The sequence below is a fragment of the Rhinolophus sinicus genome, chromosome 13 (genome assembly GCF_057876585.1).
Source record: "Rhinolophus sinicus isolate RSI-liver-muscle chromosome 13, RSI-T2T, whole genome shotgun sequence".
In the NCBI taxonomy this organism is placed as follows: domain Eukaryota; kingdom Metazoa; phylum Chordata; class Mammalia; order Chiroptera; family Rhinolophidae; genus Rhinolophus; species Rhinolophus sinicus.
Genome location: NC_142513.1, coordinates 37,025,072 through 37,047,840, shown reverse-complemented (window position 1 = coordinate 37,047,840; position 22,769 = coordinate 37,025,072). Strand labels below are relative to the sequence as shown.

Below are 22,769 nucleotides of genomic sequence, written 5' to 3'. Positions count from 1 at the left end.
AAGTACTGGCATATATTAGTGGAAATTAGACTTTCTCTTTATCAGGTCCCCCAAATAGTACCATCATCGTAACCTGTTTTAATATAAATATTTTAAAGACATTTTAAATCAGAAGGGAAATTGTCACACAAGCTAGTTTGTTTTTGCTTGATTCAGGAAATGAAATAAGAACTCCATCCATCCTACCTCACCCCAACCCCTCATTCAGTACCATTGCAGAGAATTATATGTTCTTAGACAGAGCTTTGCCTTTGATTGTTGTATCTAAAATGAAAACCTCTATTTTCCTGAGCATACTTTAGCAGTGCGTTATAACCTGTCTGTGTGTATGGGGGATGGTCGGATTCTACAGTATTAAGCCCTGAAGCAGAATTTCAAAGGGCCCACTATTTTTTGTCCTCTAAGCTCATATTACATTGGACTAAGCACTTTTAAGGATATAGTTGTCTTTTATGCTTCTATTAATTGTAACCCAGAATGAAATAATTCATACATCATCACCTCAAAAACATTCATATGACATTTAGTAGAAAAAAAAAAAGAGTTGCTTTATTTGTGTAGTTAGCAGAATTAGGAAATCTCACATAAAATTTGAAAAAAGTAATTATAGTGATATTAATTGTTATCATTATATTCCTTAAAAATCACTAGAAATGGTTACATGTTTAACATTTTTCAGTGTACCTGAAATATTAAAATAGAAAATGTCATGTGAAACCAATTTCAGTGGTTTCATTCAGAGATTTAAATGAAGGTTTTATTGTTGTTAACGAGTGTTTTAGTCTACCCTTTTACAATGTCATTTCCCCTCCATCCCTTTTAAAGACCATCTGGAATTTGTCTATCTTTAAGTATTTAACAGGCCCTGAAGTAATTGCAAATAAGCCATCATATATTTCAAGATTTAGACATACTCTAAAAGCTAAAGATTAAGTGCATCACAAAAAGTTCATCTGCTGTGATTAATTACATTAACCTCAGATCAAGGAGTAGTTCATAGTTAAATGGAATTTAAGATCTGGAAAGAACCTTAGAAAGTATCCAGTTTTGTGACTAGATGAGGAGACTGAATTCTGGAGAGTTTAAGCAGTGACTCGTTTTTGGCCACCCCAAGGGTTCTGGGCAGCACACAGGTTCCGGGTCTCACCCAGAAACCTTACACCATCAGTCATTCTCAGTCATTTATTCTTTTTTTCCTTCAGCTCATGTATTGCTTTTTAATATATACCCATGAGTCTCCTTTTAGCAAAAACAAACTACCCATGGGATCTATCACCACCCTCCAGCTACTACCAATTCTGTCTTTCTCTTCATACACAGACTTCTTGAATGAGTTGTCTGGACTCAGGAGATCTTTAGCTCTTAGTCACTCCTCAGCCCGTCTAGTTTGGCTTCTCACCACTATCATAACAGTTTCACTGATCACCAGGGCCAGTTCCGACCTCCATGCCACCACCCCCAATGGCGTTTTCCAAGGTGCCCAATCTCTTCTACCTCTCCATTCTCTCTTCAGGTGACTTCCCCACACCCATGGCTTCATTCATTAGAGATGACTCTCAAATATATATATATATATATATATATATATATAGAGAGAGAGAGAGAGAGAGAGAGAGAGAGAGATGTACACACACACGTATGCATATATACCTAATATCTGCAGATATATGTATATATGTATATACAGGTATTAGGTAAATATGTACACATATATGTGTGGTGTATGGGCGTGTTTTATATACTTAAATATTTATATATATATATATTTGAGAGTAAGTAGGTAGTAGGTAAGATGGTAGATAGACAGCTTGATAGGCTTTTTTCTTTTGGAGCTTCAGACTCATGTTTCTGCCTGCCAAAGACACTCAAATTAATTATGTCTAAAATCAAACTCATGATTTCCCCTCTAACCCAATCTTAGTCTTTTTCTAGTGTTCTTAGTCTGTGTGAACACTCCCCAACCAACTAATTATTGCAGGCCAAACCTGGGGAGACATCTTCCTCACCGCTCTTGTTCGTATATCTAGACCATCACTCAGTACTATTGATCTTATCTCCTAAATATCTTCCAGACTTGTTTATTTCTCTCCTTCTCTACCCTTCCTCCCCAATTCTGAGCCACCATCATCTTTGACCTGGACCATTATAGTGGCCTCCTACCTTTTTTATCTACATCTATTCGTGTCCTCTTTGGTTCATTCTTCAAATAGTGGAAAGAATGGCCTTTCTGAAACCCACATCTAACCATGTAATGCTGCTGCACAGAGCCCTTCAGTGTCTTCCTATTGCGCTTCTATGAAATACAAGATGCTTTACTACACCCTGCAAGATTGTTTGTGGTCTGCTCCCTCTCTGTCAAGCCTGATCTGTACAGTGCTCTCCCTTGTTCCCTCTGCTATAGACGTGCAGCTGTCTTCAATCAGTCATCATCATCATCATCTTTTCTTGCTAAAGGACCTTTACGTATGCTACCCCCCCTACCCCCCAATCCTCAGAGCTTGTCTTAAGCACCACCTCCCCAAAGGTATCCTTTCTTAACCTCTCCTGCAATCAGCTCCCTTCTTCTTTGTTCTTTCAACACTGGGAAGGATATCTCTTCTTCAGTTGCAGCTTTGCATTTATTTGTGGAATTACTTGATTATTTACTTCTTTCTCGTACTTGTTTATAAGGGCAAGGCATATATCTGGCTTGTTCAACTCTGTATCCCCAGTGCTTACCAGTGACTAGCATATGGTAACTGTTCATTAAGTATTTGTTGAGTGAACAGCAGTATCATGTAAAAATGAAGCAAATTTTTAGTCAGTAGGTTTGTTGAGTAGAGTAATACAATAGAGGAAATGTAAGGAAACTAGCTTTACCAGAGCCCTCTTTGTGTGCCAATAATTTACACACATTATTTAGATGGCAACAGGAATGGTCATGGGTAGTTTTGTTTCCTTTTATAACTCTTTAAAGGGATTTTTATATGTATTTCATGCAAATACATGGGTGGCAAGATTATTTTCAGTGATTTAATATGATATGAAATATGTCTTTGAAATGCTATTCTATTTTTCCATTAACATATTTTAGCAATTTTCAACTTGCATGGCTGGGCATTTGATTAACAGAAAGAAAAAGAAGAATTGGATTAGATGTAATTAACTCCTCAAATGCGATTGCCTTATTAATCTCTAATGTCACTTTAAGAGCATTAAATATACATATATCTTAGACATGGCTGCTTAACTTTTGAGTCTCTATGTGGCACATAGTTCTGAGTCCTAGTCATAAAAGGCATGGGAAACACCATTCTTAATTATGGTAATGGTGCTTTTCCATAATTGGAAAACATATGAGTGTAATTTTATATGAGGGGGATAAGCAGATTGTAGAGTGGATAATATCCCCTGCTGCCCCTCTGAGTCTCCTAAAACTGTGTTCTCCTTTTTGTACTGACTCTATTTCCACTACATAATAACCACCACCAGAATCAACCCTTCGGTTGTCCCTTGGTTATGATCTAAACCTATTAGGTTTTAACCCTACTGAGTCTGAAACTTCTTGAGAATCTGAGACAACTTGTTGAATTGGCAGGTAGATAAACTGGTGTGAAGCTCCAGAATAGCTGTCTGGGGTTATGATGTAAACTTGCAGGGTCCAGGTAGACATAATACCCAAGTGGGGGGTTGGTGACTGTTGTCAACCAGAAGTCACGTGCTCTGTCAAAAGGGGGCAGCCATCAGGGCCCAGGGATTTTTGCCAAGTGGCAACATGGATCTACTCGTACCATATCTTCTGATTTTTGAGGGAATCCAGAAAGAAACTCAGACTTTTATGTGAAAATTGCAGATTTTTAACTGTTGGCAAGTAATAATTTTGGTTTTTAAACATTGCACAGGACACACAAAACACATCTCTGAGCTGAATTTTTCTCTGGCGACCCGTTTGTGACCTTTGGTGCAAATTCTTTATCCTGGTTCTCCAGGTCCTCAGAATCTGTTTCTGCGTCATCTATCCAGTATCGATTCTTGCTCCTATTTCAGATGTCCTGCATTTTGGGTGGTCTTGACTCCCTCCCCTCTGCAGACATAGCAGGCCTATTCTGTCTAAGGCTTAGCCCTTGCCTGTGGTTACCCCAATTTGGAGCACCTCTTTTGTCCCCTACCTGTCCCAGCTTATTTCCTCAGTGCAAAAGTCTGTCCCCACCTACTGCAGCCTGCACTCATCACTTAGATGCCCGACACTTCATTATATGTCATCCTTCTTGGCTGACTTCTAGTATCTGTGTTTTGTCTTCACAAATCAATTGTATTCTTTTTCAGGGCAAAGATTGAACCTGGAGGTCCATTCCGAGATGTGGTAGACTCACAGGTGTCGATGGGACCAGATAAGATAGTCCCATTGACACCTGAATCTCTTCTGGAACATTGCTTCCCTTAGATGCTTCCAGTGACAAAGAGCTCACTGCCTTTCGTGGCACCTCTGCCAGCTTTCGACAGCTCTGACCTTAGAAAGTGTTTGCTTGATAATTTGCTTAATCAAGCTGAAATTTGCCACCTGCTTCCCCAAAGATTTTGTTACCCTTGGGAATTTACATTGAATTATTTTATCCCTTGTGTAGTTGTTTTCTGAATAAGCAGGACCCTGGTCAATCAGATGGAGTTTTTCTTTTAATAGGTTTTAACAAGAATCAGTGTTTTTACATGGAAATGTAAAACTACATGTACACAATTTCTTTCCTGTCAAATTCTGAGGGAGATTTTAGTAATAGTTACCTGTACTTTGCCAATTTCCCCATGTTTTCTTTTAAAAACACTTTCCTTTGAAGTTTTTAATTTACCGGCATTAAAACACATTTCCTAAATTTGTGACCATATGTTTTGCTTGGTAATACAGCATCTCTTTGAAGAACTGATTTCCTTTTTCTCTCTCAATAATAAAAAGTATAATTACCTGAATATTAAGTTTTAAATATTATAATATATTCTAATACTTGGATCTATTACTTTTGCCTTGGGTAACATTTGTCTTGCAACGTTTGGCTGTAAAAATAAAAGTATTTGCAGATTTAAAAGTGGCTTATGAAAGCAGACTTTTGAGACTAACTCTTCCCCTTATTATTATTGTTTTATAGTGCACTGGAAATTGCATTTGAACTGTAAAATTCCATGTTCTGATGTTGCCAGTTGACCAGGTTGCTAACTGTAAACTCATTATTGTCTTTGTGTGTTCTCAGGTGCCGTGATACTCTTGGGCAGAACCAATATGTTTCGCTTTAACCATCCAAAGGAGGCTGCCAAGCTCAGGGAGAAGAGGAAGGTGAGTTGCATGAAATCTCCAGGAGCTAACTCTGATCCAGGTGGGGCTGGGGCTGGGGCTGGGCGTGGGCCTGGGCCTGGGCCTGGGCCTGGGCCTGGGGTTGGGGGTATCTCCACTCTGGTTCTAGAAGTTTGATTTTCTGGAGTACAGAACCAGAAAAGTCATTCTGGAGCCTGGATTGATTCTAGGGAGTTAGTTTCCCAGCAGATGATTGGCTGATGAAGTAGGAGGGCTAGCAATAAAGTCCAGAGCAGGAGAAATGGCTCCTTCTAGACCCTTCTCTTCAACCCTACACCCCCACAAAGGTATTGGACATCATTGTGCATTAAGTAGAGAGTGGCTTCCATTTATGAGCATCTATTTAGTAGTTAATCCAATGTCAGAATCACTTTCATCCAAAACTTTGCTCACTTTTTGTTTTGAGCCATATTAAATAGGACTTTTGATTGGGGTGTGAAGCAGAGAGTGAGTTTAGGACAACTTGGAGACACTTTATCTTGGTTGGATGGGGATATCCAAGGGCACTTTAAATGCTGGATGAGGGAGGTGGTTAGGGGACCAGAGAGAGAGGGAAAAAAATGAGATGGAGAGAGATCTACCTAGGGACATCATGGTGTCCTTAGACTGAGGGAGATAATGAAGACTGTAGCTAACATTTCTATGAGCCAAGCACTGGGCAAAACTTCCACATACATTCTACTGCTTTATCTGTGCAGCAGCTGCTACTACTCTCATGTCACAGATGATAATGGTGAGAAACTAAGACAAACTTGTTCCTGGGACAACAAGTGGTGCAGCCCTGAGCTGCAGCTTTGACCTCCCAACCAGGAAGTGTTTGCCTTTTGCCAGAGTTACACAGCCCCACATCTCAGCCTAGTTTTGTAAGGACTGCGCAAGGTTGCCAGTGCTATAGATGGGAAATAACGAGAAAGCTACAAACCTCAGCCTTGTCCGGGCTGCTCGTTCTAGCCAGTGAAGCCTCTTATCTGTTCCAACCCAGGATCTCCCTGGAGGATCCTTCTTAGTCCACAGTTGCAGAAAATTTGCCAATAGCTTTCCATGGAAGCAAAACAGGTCAAGGTCTTTATTTTTTGGTCTCTCGTCCCCTGTCCCCTGTCCATCTGTATCACTCAGTAAACGTACTTGAGTGTTGCTGATTACAGGACAGTGCTCCTGCCAGGGAATGAGGATGATAACGATGTCATGCCCTTCCCTCAACTTTAATGCAGCGTGGTCAGGGAGACCATCAGGGTGCGGAGTTCCTGGTTGGTTTGCCCAGTCCGAGTATGCTAGGGCCCTGCTCTGCTTAGTTGAAGGCTTGGGTTTGAGGCTGTCCCTGATGTGCCACACTCAGACAGACCAGCTGGTATGCATGCTCATGAGGAGTGTATGCCCTTCATTGTTTCTCACAAGTTGAAAGCATTAAGTCCAGAGCACTGGCCTCTATCTGCTAAGGTAACCGATCTGCCCTGTGTCTGCTCTTAGAGTGGCCTTCTATCCTCCTTCAGCTTGTCCATGACTGACCTCTCGAAGTCCTGTGAGAACCTCTCCACAGTCATGTTATACAACCCAGGGTGAGTGAACAGCAGTGTCTTCTTCCTGTGATTATTACTGTGATGATGTCTATTGTGTCAACTCCATTAAAGTCACTAGATAAAAATAACACTTATGCAATCGCGCCTCCTTATCAAATCAGCCGTAGTCATTTTCCAGGTTCCTTTCCAGCCCTTGCTATATATGTACATAATTTTACTTAGTTATAATCACAACATAAATGAGATTACATATTCTGATTTTTTAAAATTTTGCTGAACAGCATAATCATTAGTGAGGGTTGCTACAAGCTTCATTATCATTTTCATAACTGTCTAATATTTTAGAGCTGGCACTTTGATTACTCAGTGCACGATCTCTCTTTGGCTGAGGCACTTTCATCTCATTTTATAAATTTATTGTAATAACAGAGACAGCTTTGAGTCTTAGAGCACAATATAGCCCAGAAAATTATGTTTACAACTTCCAAGCTCTGGGGGGTCCCCTGAGGACACAAACAATAGTGTTTTGTTTTGTTTTTTAAAAATATAATTTTATTAGTTTCAGGTGCACAAGACAAAGCAAAACTTAGACGTTTATCATTTATATCCCTCACACTGTGTGAACCCCTCTCCCCCCATCCACTACCCCTCTGACATCGCACACAGCCATTACATTCCCACTGTCTCTATTCCTAATGCTGTACTCCGTGTCCTGTAACCATATACATACAAATATATACAAATATATATATATATATATATATATATATATATATATATATATATATATATATATATAAAACAAATATATATATATATATATATATATATATATATATATATATTCATATAAAATTACAGTTGACATTCATTATTGTTCAGCTTCAGTTTCAGGTGTACAGTGCAGTGATCAGGCATCTACATCTTCCCTGAGGTGGTCTCCCAGATGTGACACGTGTCCATTGGATACCCTACAAAAGCTTTACGACATTATTGATTACATTCCCCAAATTAATTTTCAAAACCCCGTGGCCATCTTGTGGTTACCGACTATTTTCTAATCCCCTCACCTTCCCCCTTTACCCTACCCCCCCTCCCATCTAGCAACCCTCAGTTTTTCCTCTATGTCTCCAAAACTGTTTCTGATTAGTTCATTCACTTAATCTTTTCTTTAGATTCTGCATATAAGTGAGATCATATGGTATTTTTCTTTCTCTGTCTGACTTATTTCACTTAACACGTTGTGTACGGCGGGGTTTAAATCCCTCGTGAAGATTCTCGTGATCCATACGCAACGTGTTAACATACAGTGTTTTAAATGGACTTCATGGCGAGTGACCTCAGATAATCAGCTTAACTACTCAAGTCCTTCGGTGTTTCATCAGTGAAATGTTGGTAATGGTGAAAATGTCTAAAAATAGGGAACTAGATGAAAGGCCTCTGGGGGTCCTTTCCAGGTGTGTGAAGTTTCATAAGGTTATTCTTCCTATAAGGAGAATCTCATGTAAAACAGTGCAGGTAAATCTACTAGCTAAATAAGTGAGCTAAAACTGACAACATCTTCTAGAAGTGTCATTATTTAGTAGTGACTGTATGCCAGCTCTGTGCTAAGCACCACACATCCATTATCTCTCTTAATTCTCACGATGACTCTGTCCCCGGTTCACATAGAATTTATATGGTTTGCTCGCCCATGGTTTTGTAGTTAGAACTGTGGTGTAAGTCCAGGTCTCTCTGATTTCCAACCTATGTTCTATGTTATGACCTGCCTTTCTCCAGTTGAGGGCTAGTTCAGATCTGGAGCCAGTTCCATTGCCTGTGGCTCCTGGCTCAGCATTTCTCACAGACACTGGGCCCGATGTCTCACAGACACTCCCTCCTTCAGTGCAAGTCAGTACTCTGGTTCATGGAAAGCAGACATGCCTAAAAGGAGTTTCTTTCTAGTCATATCATAGGAGTTTAAAATTGGCAGGGACCTTTGATCACCTTTCTGGATTTTTTCATTTTCTAGGTTACCGGAAGCGCAGATGTGACACCTTGCTTGAATTAAAAAATAAATAAATAAATAAAAGCCAGATAGTGCAACACCAGGGCTGCTGAAGGCTCCTTGGTCTCTCCCTCCTTCCAGAACTTCTGGAAGTATAAGCAAGCGGTTGACTCCCTTGTGTCAACCTTTGTCTGTACCAGTCAGCTCTTCCATCCAATTATGTGGTTATTGAGGAGAGTTGTGCTTATTAAATAAATTTGTCTTGAAATAAGCCATATTGATAAAAGTCCCTCAGCAATGGATTACCGTTACTTCGAAAGGTGTGTTTTGTTGTAGGTCTTTAATTCCTTACAGTAATTGTAGCAACCTCTTTTTATCATGGCTAGGTTGAATAATTCATATGCTCACTTTGTTTAACTTTAATATAATATGCAGGTCTTTAGGGTTAATTTCAGTTTACATAGTATGAGTCATCTGTTCAGTACTGTTTGACTAATTCAGTTGTTCTGGGATATGAAGAATGCTTGCTTGGAGTTGTCTCCTGGCCTGGAACTGAGCTCTGATCCTGGAACCCAGGCACCAGCTTTATTATCCTTGATGGTGGTACCTTTTACTTTGAAACAATTTGGAAATGTTATATAGCTGTTTGGTGCCTTTGAAAACCAAAATTTGTTCTGCAGTCTGCCTATTCCCTGAGACACAGGGTCACCAACTGTGGACCCTCTTTCTTTTGCATGATAGATGGGATCTAAGTCCTTTTTCCTTCCAATGCAGGAGAATATGTGGTCCTCTTAAAAGTGGTACAGTGTTTCCCCGAAAATAAGACCTAACCGGAAATTAAGCCCTAGTGTGATTTTTCAGCATGACATCCCCTGAATATAAGCCCTAAATGCGTCATTTGGAACAAAACTTAATATAAGACTCAGACTTATTTTCGGGGAAACACGATACCATTTTTTGTTGGTTGCTTGTTTTTAAGTTAAAACATTTTTTCTCAGTGTTTATAAAATGTAGGTCTGAGTGTACTAATTTTAATCCTCAAAATCTTTTCAGTTACTTCCCATGGTCTAACAAATAAAACTGTCATTCAGACTCTTCACTATGCTCTTCTCAGCACATCCCTTCATGCTTCTGGGCACCAGCCATTTCGGGTACCATGTTCATTGCTCAGACCCCCCTGGACTAGCTGTGCCTTTGGGATTCTTCCTTTGCTGGTTTCAGAGCCTGCAATGCTATTTAAGATGTGTTCTCTTGTCCTATAAAGTTTAGCATGTAAGATCTCTCTTCTGCAAGCTGTTTCCAGCTTTTCTCCTCCCAATGAAAAGTAAGTGTCCCTTCCTTATGGTACATTGACACATTTATGTCATCTTTATTTTGTTCTTCTTTGTAATGGACACTCATCTCTCAGCAAGTCCTTTCTGAGCCCCTCCTGTGAAGCAGGCAGCTTCTAGCAGTAGCACAGTTGCCAGCACCATCAGTGAAGTCAGTTTACAGCTAGCTGTGGGAGAAAAGCAATCACAGGTAATTTACAAACAAATGCAGAAAGCAAAAATGAAATCAACATAAAATAAGACAGTCTTGGAGCAGTATTTCATGGAGTGATCAGGGAAGGCTTCCTGAGGAGGGGATATTTAATCTAAAACTTGAGTGGAGAGAAGGTGACACTCAAAGGGGGAGAGAGGAGAGTATTTCAGGCAGAGGACAAAACAAGCACAATGGCTTAAAAATGAGAAGCTGCAAGAGGGCGCAAGTAGAAAGACTGTGGTAAGAAAAAGGAAGAGTGGTAGAAGGTGAGTCAAGGGCCGTCTAGTGCAGGGTCTGGTAGGCCGTGGAAGGCGTTGACTCTTTTCTAAGTGCGAGGGAACCACTAGCGGGCTTTGAGAAGGGAGTGACCCGAAGACGTGCATACCACAAATAGGGTGTATGTGTGTCCTTGGGAGAAAGTAGCATAGGAACAAGAAACCACTTAGAAAGCTGTATCCTTCGTCCAAGTGAAAGGCAACAATGGCTTGGATCTGGGTGGTAGCCATAGAGATGGAGTATCAAGGAATCAAAAGAGTGAGTCCCAGGTTTTGGATGTGAATAACTGGGAAGATTATGTGTCCATTCCTGAGGTGTGGGAGACAGGGAGGACCGGTGTGGGCTGGCGTTTGGGTAAGAGTTCGGCTTATGTGAATGTTTTCCGCATTAGATTAGAAGTTTCTCAGGGTCAAAGGCTTGTTTTATTAACTTCTGTATGTTAAAGTGTCAGTCACAAAACATGCTTAGTATATGTTTAGCAAACAGATTAAGAAGGAACTTTCTCTGGGTATCGGGTGTTCGAAGTAGCAGAAAACAGCATATGATGCAAACGAATGTGTTTTTGTGGAATGGGTCAACTCCCAAATGACACTGCGGTTTTTGAATAATCTCAAGATCATGTTCAGGATCCTTAAGCAAAATGTGGGAAGAGAGTCTCTTGATGCCACCAATGTGCCTTCTGTTCACCTGGCTTCAGTTAACAGACACATTTTGTCTCTGCCCCTCCTGCAATACTCATTTGTAAAAATTCAGATTAAAATTACTTAATACTTCATCGCCCTGACTTCATGCTCCCCTAAACTTGTCACCTGCTATAGAGAATAATTGCCCATGAATTAAAACATAATTGGAGAAAAATTTCCTGCTCTGATTTATAAGATGACACCTTGTGAAGTTGACTGCTCCAGCAACTCTGTAAAATGAAGCAAAATTAAAGCTGTAGCCATGTTCTTTATATCTTTTTTTATGTTACAGTATAAATACCCTCAGCCTAAATTAAGCACCATATGAAAAACTGGAAGGACATTGAAAGATATATGTTTACTGCTTGGATCCTGGCTAAATAGGTTGTTATTTAAATCTGGATAATAAGGTGCTTAGACACTTGAGCATGTTAGTTTCTCAAGATGGACAAGTAGGGATGAGATGCTTCAACGGTTCAGCATGAATTTCGGGAGAGTCTGCTGTGTGTGTGGAACCTGTCAGTGTCAGTTGCAGTGTTGTCTCTGCTAGGAAAACTGACACATGCAATTGAACCCATTTAGAGTGAATGCAAGGCCATCTGTGACTTAGGACAAAGAGCAGTGCTTAAGTAGCATGTCCTCTTGGAGGTCCAGTGGGAAAGGAATGGTGGGAAGTTCCTAGGAAGGAATTCTTTTCATGTAGCCACACCTTGTAATGTGCTGGGCAACAGAAAACTGGAGACGTCCAGAAGGAATCTTTCTTGACACTGAGATCACCTCAGCCAGCGTCATGGAATCTGTCATACGCCTAACGAACAGAAACCCACTTACCCTCAAACCTTATAGAGGCCAGGCATTTTCCCCCTATTATAACATCTTCCCCAGTTTTCACTCTTTTCTGCTCTCTCTCATAGCCACACGTCGCTTATAGTAAGTAGCCAGGGGAAGGGTGGTATGGAGGGGATAGCAGGGCTTATCAGGAGCCTTCCTCTCAGAAGCTTCTGGTCTAATGCTTTCTTCTCCAGAGTTGAGGACTTAAAGATGTTAGAAGTCTATAAACATGCCTTACCTTGGAGAACAAAGCAGGGAAGAATATTAACCAAAGACTCGGTCCTGGACACCCACCCCTGAGGAATCCCAAGTCACTTGCCTCAGCTCTGCTTGAGAATTCTTTCCAAGATTCACAAATGAACTGGATTCTGTGCTGGGCCCTGAGATATTTGCAAGTAGGAGTGGCAGACTGGAGAGAAGATATTCTGGGAGACGAATCTTTTATGAGTAAAACAGATGGAGTCTGGAAGGAGAAAGTCATGCTGAGGGTTAGAAAGAAATAAGAGGAACCTGCAGATTGAGGCCTGGCTGAGCGGCACGCTGATAGCCAAGCATCGTGATTTTTAGTTTGCTTTTGATAAACAGAGCTGCTCTTTGGGGAGATGCACTTTGGGGTTTGGGCAGGATGGGTTATAAGTAGGAGAGAGATTGCAGGTCAGGTTCATGGTTAGCATGTTCAGAATTTATGACTATGATTTAAATGCATGACCTCAAATAAAAGAGAACTATTTTCTATATACTCAGAAGCATTTGGTAACTCACTTCTTCACTCTTTGTTTTTTAAATTGTGGTAAAATACACTCAACATAAAATTTACCATCCTAACCATTTTTAAGTATACACTTAAGTAGTTTTAAGTGCATTCACATTGTTGTGCAGCCAATCTCCAGAACTCTTTTTATCTTATAAAACTGAAACTCTGTACCCATCGAACAGTGACTCCCCATTCCTTCCTTCCCCTTTTCCCTGGCAATCACCATTGTACTTTTTGTGGTAGGAATTTGGCTATTTTAGGTATCTCATATGTAATCATACAGTATTTGTCTTTTTGTGACTGGCTTATTTCACTTAGCATAATGTCTTCAAGGTCCATCCATGTTGTAACACATATCAAAACTGTTTCCTTTCTTTTTTAAGGAAGTGATATTCCATTGGATGTATATACCACATCTTGTCTATCTATTCATCTGTTGATGGACACTTAGGTTGCTTCTACATTTTGGCTATTGTGAATAATGCTGTTATGAATATGGGTGTGCAAATACGGTGTGAGTCCCTATTTCAATTCTTTTGGGTATATACCTAGAAGTGAAATTGGTAGATCATTTAGTAATTGTGTTTTGAATTTTTAGAGAAACTGCCATACTGTTTTACATAGCAGCTTTACCATTTCACATTCCCACCAACAGTGAACAAGGGTTCCTGTTTCTCTACATCCTAGCCAACACTTGTTGTTTTTTGCACCTTTTTTAAAAAATGATAGTAGCCAACCTAATGGATGTGCAGTAGTGTTTGTTGTGCTTTTCCTGTGCTCTTTATTTCCCCCTCCCATTGTTTCAAATGTCCAATCTAGAAAATAGTATTTGGAAATACAGAAAGAAAATCTCAAAACTTAGTTCCCCCAATAAGTGTAGTAATCAAATGGTGAACATGAGTCTAACAAGGATCAATTTCCTGATGACTTCTCTCAAGTTCTGCCAAGTTCAGTTCAACCAGCTCATTCACATGCATCTCAGAATCCAATTGATGGTTGGAACCCAAAAAGTATTTCTAGGTAAGGAGAGAAGTGATCATCTTTGCATTGAAGGGATCACTCTGGTGGCTGAGTAACAAGGGCACTGAAGAAGTGATGGGAAGGACATGTGAGATAAAGGCTTGAACTGAGGCAGCAGTGGAAGGAACCTAGAAGAAAACTGAGCTATAGAGGTTTTCAGGGCAGGAAGTAATGAGGTCCTTATAATTAATTAGATGTGGGAAATGAAGATACTGATTTCCATTTTCTGGTTTAAATAATTGGTTAAGGGTTGCATGCTACCCAGCCAAAATACAAATACAGGAGAAGGAAGAGCAGGTTGTCAAGAAGTGTAAAGGATAATGAGTACAACCTTGAAAAACTGGGCTCCAGGCGAACTTTCTCCTGTAAGTGACTGTGCATTTGAATATTCTGTCAGCCACTACATGCTAGGGTCTGTGCAGCCTGTCAAAAGTACAGGATTCAATTGGTTCTCCTGTTGAATAAAATAGATGTTCACAAATTCTATCACTTTTTCCTCATCCATTCAGCTGCTGTTTGAGGGGCCATCATTTCTCCAGTCCTGTGCTGGGGCTCTGGTGAGTAAGACAGACGGGTTGAGTCACCTCAGAGCAGGATTTAGTGCACAGGGAAGACGTTTGTGAATCCTGCCACAAATCAGGACACCGGTAACATTTGCACATGGGACTCTTAGATTACTCTGGGGTGTCTTTCATTAGGGACAGCTGTGCAGTTCAGTCTAGACCCCCCTCCCACCCCGGTGCTCTGCATCTCAGTGTAGTGAGTCCTCTCATAGGCCCCCACTATTCATGAAGCCTGTGATCAGCAGGTGGCCAAGCCCTGGTGAAAACTGCAGAGTTCGGTGTCCCTACTCCATAGTTGCCTTGTCACTTCTGTAGGACCAGTTTTAGCAAACCGGAATTAGAAAATAATTGATGAGGCACCTCCCTCTCAGACTTGTTTCAAAACTTTTCTCCTTCAGCTTTTAATACTGTACTCCCGTAGGCAAAGTCGCTTTTAACCTTCTTAATGACTGCATAATGCACAGTATTTGCTTAATAAATGATAACAGCCCCCTCCTCCTCCTCTCTTTTTCTTTTATTAAACTCTCATTACCACTTCTACCTAAAGATGTTGGAACCCTTCTCGAATTTCAGCTCCTTCCCTCTCTTGCCCCAGGTTCCTGAGCACCAGCCTGCTTTCCTGTCTTTTAGTGGAAATCACTTCCCACTCTGCCTTGGGAATTGTTTTCTCCTCAAATTTCCTCTCCACAGAGACTCTTCTCTTACCAGCTCACTCCCTCTCGCAGTCTCCATCCCCACCCTGAGCAAATCCATGGGGCCTTTTCACTCTGAGAACTTTGCTGTCTGTCAATGTGGGAAAATATGCAAGATATTTTTTTTTTCTTTAAATGGCCAATGTGCTGCACAGTAAAGGAAAAATCATCAACAAAATGAAAAGGCATCCTACTGAATGGGAGAAAATGTTTGTAAATCATACCTGATAAGGGGTTAATATCTAACATATGTAAATAACTCATAAACTCAATAGTAAAAACACCCAAAACAATCCGATTAAAAAATGGACAGAGGACCTGAAGAGAGACATTTTTCTAAAGAAGACAAACAGATGGCCAACAAGCTCATGTAAAGATGCTCAACATCACTAATTATCAGGGAAATGGAAATCAAAACCACAATGAGATATCACATCCCACTTGCTGGAGTGGCTATTATAAAAAAGACAACAAACAGCAAATGCTGGAGAGGATGTACACTGTTGGTGGGAATGTAAACTGGTAAGGCCATTATGGAAAACAGCATGGAGGTTCCTCAAAAAATTTAAAAAAAGCTATCACATGACCCAGGAATTCTACTTCTGGGTATTTATCTGAAGAAAACGAAAACACTAATTTGAAAAGATACATGCACCCCCATGTTCATTGAAACACTACTTATAATAGCTCAGATAAGTAAGCAAACTGAGTCTCAATTGATGGATGAATGAGTAAAGAAGATGTGATATCACTGGCCCTGACAGTGATTCCTGACTTCCTCCATGACATGACAGACGAAAGACTTATGGACCTACCTCTGGAATCCTGTCTCAACCTTGAACCAGAGGGTGGAGCTTAGCATTCCTCCTTAGCCCTTCCTGGTCACTCTTCCTTCCTCTAGCCCGGCCCCTCAGTGCCTATGGGATGATTGCCAAGCTCCAACAATCGTCCATGACTTTGTTCTCCAACATTGTCTTCTGTCACTTTCCACCTTGAACTTTATGCTTTGGTTTAAGTGGACAAAACAGATCTTTCACACCTCTCTTGAGGTTATTAAGCCTGTCTAAAACCTATCTATAAAATCTATCTTGTAAAATCATCTATAGAATCTTCCCACTCTTCTTCCGTGAGCCAGGCCTCTTCACTTTTCAAGTGAGTATAGGAATTGTCTCCTCAGGAAGCATCTGTGCCTCTCCAGTTTGAACCAAATGCTTTCTTTCTATTCTCTGGCAGGCATGTCGTGCATACCTTTATCGTAGTGTTTTCCAGATTCATTTAACTGGATCCTTATGGCTGCTTTTCTGTTAGGCTTTTTGTGGGCAGGAACCATTTCTTCCTCATCTTTGAATCTCCAGAAGCTCGCACACAGCGGGCACGTTGAGCTGTGGGTTGTGGACAGCAGACATGCTCTCAGTCCATAGGATGTATCTGCTTACGGGTCTCCATGTGCCTTGTGCTGCAAATGGATCCTGTGTACTTTTTAGTAACTCCAGGTTAGCTGCGCCCTATCTTTTTTATTTCTCCCTCACACACATGTACTTTATACATGTTTTGTGGCTTTATTAACTATTACAAATCAGCATATCTTTTTTTTTCTTTGGTATCATATACACCCAATTATGTGGGTTTTTTTTTTTTGTTTGTTTGTTTCTTTGTTTGTTTTTGCAATAGACTAAAAAAATTACCGCTTAGTTCTTAGTTCCTCTTAGACCAAAGCTCTCTGAAAGAATTAAGTCTAGTTTACAAATTAATGTATCCAGTAAGGTCCAACTTATCTTCAAAGCACCCAGTTTTTTGTCTGTTCAACAGGCAACATATTAATTCTCCACATAACCACGGCTAAAAAAGCTGTGCTTTGAATAGTAGTAAGAGTTGGAGTTTTTCAAAGTAAAGTACTTGTTAACCAAGGACGTTTTATGCTTATCAGTCCAACTGATATGCACATAAAGTTGGGTGTCTCATTTCTAACGTAGTTTAGTTTTGGAACTTGCTGCTGGCCCACATCTCAAGCTCCCTGGAAACTGAGATTTGTATACACACATGCGTGGTATTTGGTGCCAGAAAATTTTGGGATGAGGCAAAGCAGCCTGGTGACTTCGTTTAGGTGTTAGCTCCACTTTGGAGAAGCGCCCAGCCAAGGACTTTGCCCGGAAATAACTTTGCTGCAGGGGAAACGTTCCTCCTCAGCCGGGATGGAGTCTTAAAGGGGAAATCGGGCCCACTGCTTGGGCTCCGCTGTCCTGCTCTGAGACTGCAAACAGGCAGCTAATTTGGCAGGATACCGAAGCTTTCACAGCTTCTTGAAAGTGCTTGAAGCAGAATTACATACAATCCAAGTTCATTTCAGTCTTGAAAATAAAGGAAGGCATTTTCATTTGTGTTCTATTTCCCTTTAAGTACTAACCAGTGGTGAGCTCATTTAAATGGATATATCTGAATAATTAAATTCTGAAGAGGAGAAACACCCATGCTTGGACCAAACAGTATCAGAAGTGAAAAATCAGACCTGTTTTTAGTGAGCCATCCAAGCAGCTTCATGGAGTGTCGCGGTCTGAGATGCGGTTTGACTGGCAAAAGGGCCAACACAGACCTCAGTAGTTGTAGAAGGCCCCTAACTCTGAAGATGGTCTGAAGTCATCAACAATCAGGGGATGAAGACAGATGAGTGATAATTATTTTTAGCCTAACTTTTTATTTAAATGTCCTCATTCTGGAAAATTTAGAAATCATAAGCAAAAAAGAAGAAATTACTGCAGAGTTAAACATGTTGCTCTACGTTCTAGTCTATACCTCTGCCTGTTTGAATCTAGCCACCTATGTCTTTTCCTCTCTGTATGTGAGTGGGCGTATATATGTACACACATTTATGTAGATATACATTTATACATATATATATGTATATTTATATGTCCTTTTACCAAAGTGGGTTTAAAGTGGATTGGTAAGAGTTTTTCACACTTACAGATCTTTTTCTTTCATTCACGTGTATTTTCCTACATCATTTTAGTATTCATGTCATATTCCATTGTATAAATATTCCACAAATCATTTCACTTGTCTTCTATTGTTAGGCATTGCGTTCTCTAGTTTTCAGCTATCACAAGGAATTGGGGTGAACATATTTGTAGTTATGTCTTTGTGCTTATCCATGATTACTTCCTCAGGGGAGAAAAAAAGTGGAAACGAAATACTACACCAGAGGATGTATATAGTTTTAAGGTTCTTGATACATGTTCACAAATTGTTCTATAGAATGGTTGTACATATCACCACCAGAGTTTCCATCTGCTTGCAAACTGGAAAGGCATTCTCTTGAAGTGTGGACTTTGTCAATATATGTACACCTTACTCGATACAGCTCTATGCTGTATTCACAGGAACTAGACTAGGGAATCCTGCTAACAGTGGCTCTGTCTAGAAGTGTGTCCTGGGTACCCTAATTATGACCAAGGATTCCACAAAACGCCTAATTTACCCTGTGCTGAGCTACATGCTGTACTAGAATGTTGCGTGTAGTTAGCGCCAGCCTTCCTGGTCCTTTCAGATTAAGAGTAGGAATGGAATTTTGGAATGTAAAGCTGGAAGGAACTAGCTTCCAAAGCACCAGCTGTCAACAATTATATAAAAAGTAAACAGTTTCATTTTCCTTTCTATCCCCCACCTCTTCCCTATTTCTTCCTTATGTTCTTCCTCCCTATTTCCTTCCTCCCTCCCTTCAACTGAAAGTATAAATACATCACATTAGGGAGAAAGTAATAAGACATCACTAACAGGGTTATGCCCTTTGTTGAGCCTTAGCTCAATGTGCTCGACTCCAAGCTTCCCGAAAACAGGCACAGAATCTAATTTGTTGTTCACTCAGCACCCAGCATAGTACCTGAAACGTAGTAGACATCTAATAAATATGAACTAAGTGAATTCATTTTCCCCCCTTATTTAATTCATGCCAATGTAGAAGGGGCTTCAGAAATAGAATCTGGTCATAGCTGGAGATATGCTTGGTAAGATTTATAGCTTTGGGTGAGGCCCTGGTCTAGACTGCATGTCCTGCTAGAAATGGTTATGTTACCTATACATATGGTACCCTGTTCTCTCACTTTCTAGTGCTTTATAAATTGTTTTATCTTTTTTACTTTTTCTTGCTGACCTTGAGCATGAAAGTTTTATACATGTAGTTGGCAATATTTATGTAGCTGGTGATTTTGTAGTTAGCCTGTGTTTTAGTTGATGGTTATTTACTGTGTTTATCTCTGCTGCTTTATTTTATTGGACCTTCATTTTTCCGAAGTTTGCTTCGCTGCAAGCCTGATTTCCTCTCCAGCTTTTTGTCTCAGTTGTCTTGCTTTTTTTATGGATCATTTACTAACTTTACAGTTGCTGGAGAGTGCTTCAAATAACTTGTTAAGATACACAGTCATCGGGAACTTGTGATGAAAGCTACTGAAAGAAGTGTGTTTCTTCCTTTCATTAGCAGAGATTATTGTTAATTACGGCCTTTGCTTTGTTCCTTTTTTGTCCTTGAATATTATTTTACTGTGAGCCACTTTAAATGATGGGCTCCCTTTTTTTCCTGTTTCCAAAGTAGGCAGAAAGATGAGCAGTACAATTTAAAGAACAATTCGTCTTTATTCAGTTACTTTAGATTTGCATTGTGCTTCACACACTTTGTGCAGGATCGCAAGCTGAATTGTAAAGGTCAACTGAGGAAATGAGACTTCCTAGTGAAATGAAGAATGGTAGTTATGGGCAAGGGTGGAAGTGAGTAGATTTCCTTTTAGTCCTACTTGACATCATGATTTTCTTTTCAAGTAACACATTAACTCGATTGCATACCATAAGCTCTCTGTACTTTTAACGCATTTGATTAGAGCTTGTTTTTGATTCAGTAGAAGGTTCCAGTTGTACCTATCCATTCTTGCTTTCAGGTCTTTGCACATGCTGTTTCCTCCTGGACACTCGTCCATGTGTGTACCAGCTCTTCACATGGCTAAACCTACATAGTCCCTAAAATCTCAGTTTAAATGTCACTTCCTCATGGAGGCCCTACCAACCCCAATCCAAATTTCATCTCCTTGGTTATTCATTCACAGCATCCTCTATCTTTTCTTTGTAGAACTTTAAGTAGTTGGTAATTATGTCTGTTGGTGCAACTATTTGTCTACTCTAGGTCTGTATATTTAGTGGTAAAATAAAAGGGTCTGATTTTCTTACTATTGTCTTCCCATTTATAAGTAGGTGGTTTGAGAGTCATTGTTGATTGAATGTGTGTGTGCGTACGTGTGTGAGAGTAAGAGAGAATTGTGCCCTGATGAGGCACTTGCATTCCCTTCTTTTATCACAGACCATAATTCTAACCTCGAATAGCTGTGTCCCACGTCAGTGACATCTGATGTTTAGTCACCATCAACCCCTACATTTTATGATTTTCTAAGGTTAATCATCATGATTGTTGGAAATAAATGGAAATAAACCAGAGATTTGTGAAAGCAAAAAGGAAATGAAATGGTTGCCATAATCAGAGTAGATTAAGAAGAATTTTTGAAACAGGTAGTCTGTCTCATAAATTGAAATGCTTATTACAAAAAAGTAAAACATTCAGGAGTGAATAAAGTAATCACAAGCATTCACAATCCTTCTACCAAAAAATAATGATTGATTTACATTTGTAATATTTACTCATATTTTATAATACATATATATATATACATATATATTTTTAATTGTACATATATTATAGTTATACAGTATAAAGAATATTTAAAAAATAAAATTGAGATCATTCTAGATATATAGTTCTATATTCTGATTTTTTAAAACATTTTATTGTGAACTTTTTCCCATGTAATTGAGCATAAGTCTTAATTCTGTGTTTATATCATAATGCAATTCTTGCTTAATCATTAAATACTTTGGGGCATATTTTTTTCACATAAATTGTTAATTATGTTGCAATTAATCCACTTATGTAAATCTTTCCCACTTGGCTATTTTCTCAGCTAAGTCTACACCCACCTGAATTCTTTATTTGATGGCAACTGCTGCTTACGTTCAAGTAATAGGGGAGGAATGAAGAGAGAGACGTCAGAGAGAGAAATAAAGGGAAGGAAGATTTGAAGACCTGAAAAAGAAAAGGCATGGCAGTGGAGAGCTGGGTGTGGGCGGACGGGCCTGTGGAGACACAAAAGGCGCTCCCAGACCTCTGTTCAGCCCGTCTAATATAGAGGCGCACATACCAAGCATTGCCTGGTTAGGTGTGTTTGCATTTTGTCTTTCACTGTACAATATCAGAGGAGTGCAAATTTATGAAGCAGATTTGCAAAGCTCTTCACTTCAACGATGTACTGTCAAGGCAGAGGAACTGTAGTGCATTTTAAGTCTTTTTCATATCTTCAAACTTCCCTTCTCTGCTCTCTGTCTTCCCGCTGCCCAAGAATTTATGTAGCTTTTCTTAAACCAGCCTTCCCATGGGCTACCCAGTGTAGATCCCACCAAACCGTTTTGTCAGAATCATCTACCATGTACATGCCCAACAATATGAGATTGCTTGCATAAGTCATGGTGTATGTCTAGTATAGAACTGCATGATATTAAACTGTGATAGGATAATAGTTAATGACTTGGGGATTTGTCTACGGTATATATTAAGAGGAAAAGTTTACAAAATAGACTCTGTTTTAGGCTCTCACTCATGTGTATGTGTATGGCTGTGAACACCAAAGGTTGTGTATACCAAGATGGGGCATTCGTGGTAAGGGACTTACCTGTTTTTCTACGTTTGCTACAGTTAATTATTTTCATCTTGAGAGTGTGGGATGCAACAAAAGTTGTTGTTTCTAAAGGCAAAGAGAGTTCTGCATTGGCTGACACCACCTCTTCCTCATGCAGGTATTCTGTGACTCTGTAGTTTGACTCTGGCTGTGAGCCTCATGTGTCACTGACTTCAAAGCTCTGTCAATCGCTGTCATTGGGTAAACACCTATTAGATGCCTGGCAGAAGGCCCTCAGGATGTATAGTCAACTAAGGCAGGTCTCTGTCCTTAAGTAGCCCTGGTGGACCGGGCTCTGTCCGCCTTCTATGACCTATAGGCCCTGGGTGGTCTTTCCCTGGCTCCCTCTTGGGCCACAGTTGTTCTCATGCCATCACTGTCCCCTGGTTCCATCTGCTCTCGCCATGCTGGTCTTGCTGTGTTCCCAGTGTGCCTCACGCATTGTCTTCTGGTTGTTGGCCTGGCTTCTCCCTCCTGTTTACACTAGATGCATCTTGATGGTCACTCCCTTCATTCAGATCTCTCCTGAGTGTCCCCTTTTCTTTATACCCTGGCTTCATTCTTTTTATAGTACTTAGCACATAACACACTCATTGTGTTGATTGTCCCCTTCACTAGAATGGGAGGTTTATGCCAGCAAGGACTCGGTTCCTCTTGCTGCACCCGCAGTGCCTAGGACAGTGCCTAGGACAGTGCCTGACACATGGGTGGTCTGTTGAACAAAAGAGTTAATGGATGCATGAACCATTGGTTCCTGTATCTCATCCTGTGCCTTGTGTAGAGGACTACACAGGGCAGTGGAAGGAGAGGTCACCCAGGAAGGTGTCTCTGAGAC

General features: G+C 40.2%; 1 protein-coding gene across 8 annotated transcripts in view; it reads left to right on the top strand.

The window, feature by feature from the left end:
* KIF16B (kinesin family member 16B) overlaps positions 1-22,769 on the top strand; it is a 294,883-nt gene that overhangs the window by 153,505 nt on the left and 118,609 nt on the right. For all 8 annotated transcript variants that reach the window (XR_002136070.3, XR_016018232.1, XM_019714654.3 and 5 more), the window contains 2 exons: positions 5,220-5,302; positions 6,788-6,876. Coding sequence is in view for 6 of the 8 variants with exons in the window: in XM_019714654.3 (XP_019570213.3) it covers positions 5,220-5,302; positions 6,788-6,876 (172 nt within the window). In the remaining 2 variants the exon portion in view is untranslated. The remainder of the gene's footprint in view (positions 1-5,219; positions 5,303-6,787; positions 6,877-22,769) is intronic.